This window comes from Phytophthora parasitica, assembly GCF_000247585.1.
Source record: "Phytophthora parasitica INRA-310 unplaced genomic scaffold supercont2.6, whole genome shotgun sequence".
Taxonomy (NCBI): domain Eukaryota; phylum Oomycota; class Peronosporomycetes; order Peronosporales; family Peronosporaceae; genus Phytophthora; species Phytophthora nicotianae.
This window is the reverse complement of record NW_008648992.1, coordinates 1,227,717-1,229,933: the sequence shown is the minus strand read 5'-3', so window position 1 is coordinate 1,229,933 and position 2,217 is coordinate 1,227,717. Positions and strand designations below refer to the sequence as shown.

Sequence of the window (2,217 nt, the reverse complement as noted above, 5' to 3'; positions counted from 1 at the left end):
AAAAAGAGCACGCACGTCCAGCAAAAATATACTCGATGTTTGCAGTTTCTTGTTTACACTTTCTTGAGATCCTCGAATAGGACTTTAGACGGGCATTTTCTCGTGCCGTAGGGATAAAATCGACTAGATCGCCATCAACATGGTCCAGCTTCTTGTAGATTCGAATGTAATGGTCGATCATCGCAAAAGTACTACTCCATCAAGTTGCATTACCGAAAGTCGGCATCAATGCGTCGGCTTCGCGGAGTCGGTGGCGGGTTTTGATCGTGTTTAGCTTCGACATCAGTCTGTGCACCTTTTCAAGCAAGTCAGTGTAGTCGCTCATGAGCGCTTGCATCGCTAGACTACAGCCTATCATGGGCACAGACGTTTTCCTCGCGATGGCTACGTTCACTGAAGCATGATCGCACACGTAGAAGCACAGCTGAGTGGCAGCATCTATTCCGTACGTATCGAGCACGTAATCAAACAGGTCAATAGTGGCGTCGGCACTCATGTCAGATTCATCCGGCAATGTCGAAAAGCACAGCAGGAATTTGTCGGTGGAGGTGATGGCGATAATGGCGACAAAATGAGTACCATCTTTCTTCCAAGCATCGACTGCAAAGCCCATCTTCTTTCTTTCGAGTTGGGTCTTGATAGAAGCCTGCATGACTGTCTCTAGCTCAAACATGTTGTTCTTCAGCGTGTTGACACTCAATGGCTTCAGGTGCGTGTACTTACGCGTCTTAATCTTTTCGCACATGCTCAACACTCGGTTTTCCATGACAATCCAGTCGAGCCAGTGGTAGACATTGCGCGAGAAATCATCGCCTCTTTTTTAACGTACTAGTCCAGACTCCCTTCACGTCGCTGAACGGAGCGAAACTCGTCCTCGTACGTGCTGGCATGATAGCACACGAGATGCTCTACCAGGTTCGTGTACCCAGTTCCATTGGCTTGCTTCCGACGAAGGAAGCAAATGCGGCACTGGTAGTAGTCGCCTTCTTCGGGAACAAAGAGAGCCGTAGCGAGAGACCGTGATGGAATGGTGGACATTGGAAGAAGTAGACTCGAGCGCAGAAGGTGTTGTCGGTTGCGGGGAGATTGTAAAATGAGTGCGGTTAAGCAGTAGAAAGAAATCCTGTTCAACGAGTGGCTCTCGTAGCTAGAACAGCTCAGTTCGCGCCAGCCACCAGTTTCATATATAGCATTTGGCAGTAGTATGTATGTTATTTATTTAAAGAAATTGAGGAATGGAGGTCAGTTAATAATTCCTGTAAGTTACGGAAAGTTATTATTACGGATATTTTTTTTAGATGCCCTGGTAGTTTTGTAACCTATGTCATATTATTACTAACCTTGCCAGCTTGGCGATGTCTATCAGTCGACATCGCCCTGTGAATGGGCTAGGCTTGATTTGTTACTCACCACTACGATTGAGAAAGTATGTATTCGTCCACATCTCTCGTGATGTCTACCGGTTGATTTTTGACCAATTAGAATTTTTTCTTTCAAATCTTAACCCTTTCGTGAACGGGTACTTTTGACCTGTCTATATTGTAGTATAAAAGGTCAAGTCATTAGGCCATCAAAGGGGGCATTTTGCCCCCTTTCATAAACTACGGTACTAAGCAAATCTTCTGCAAATCCTTGTAGTTCAAGTAGAAAGGGCGAATCCGCCTCGTCCAACACACAAAAAATAATGAAAGGGGGCATTTTGCCCCCATTCGTGGGTGACACGAGTGGTACTCAAGGATACGCCCTCCAAAGGGGGCAAAATGCCCCCATTGACCACGAAACAGTTAACACAAAAATAACAGTTTCACGAAATATTTGGGTGTTTAAACGTTAAGACGACAGTAGTTCGAAATTGCGCCAAAGCATTGATTTTGCGAGGTACGGTAATAACATTAGGCAGTATTACCCATTGCAGATACTTTTTCCTCTATTTTAGACCTCTAAAATAGACGTAAACTACCACTAAGTCCGAGTTTTCATAAGATACGTCAACTCTATAGTGATTTGACTTTGATGTAGCGGTCTGATTTGGCAGCAGCGAGGTCGTTTTTGCCCTTCAGGTAGGGCAATTCTGGGTTTCAAACTCACAACTAGTGTTTATGTAGGAGATACTGTGGTGGAGTGGGGGTCGCAAAATCACGTTGCTATCCACTCAGACACACAGTGCCCTGGACTGCCGACTATCGGAGGGGTACTCCGATAACCGTGGGGTTGCTG

The 2,217-nt window shown here is 45.6% G+C and overlaps 2 protein-coding genes across 2 annotated transcripts; both read right to left on the bottom strand.

Moving 5' to 3' along the window:
* Positions 1–199: 199 nt before the first annotated feature.
* On the bottom strand, positions 200–766 carry PPTG_21567 (hypothetical protein; the record flags this gene model as incomplete). Its single annotated transcript, XM_008898375.1, has 1 exon — positions 200–766. One exon carries the CDS (start codon positions 764–766, stop codon positions 200–202), a length of 567 nt encoding a protein of 188 aa, XP_008896623.1.
* Positions 767–828: 62 nt separating this feature from the next.
* PPTG_21566 (hypothetical protein) lies at positions 829–1,038 on the bottom strand (the record flags this gene model as incomplete). The annotated part of the gene is made up of 1 exon (XM_008898374.1): positions 829–1,038. One exon carries the CDS (start codon positions 1,036–1,038, stop codon positions 829–831), a length of 210 nt encoding a protein of 69 aa, XP_008896622.1.
* Between the last annotated feature and the right edge of the window lie 1,179 nt (positions 1,039–2,217).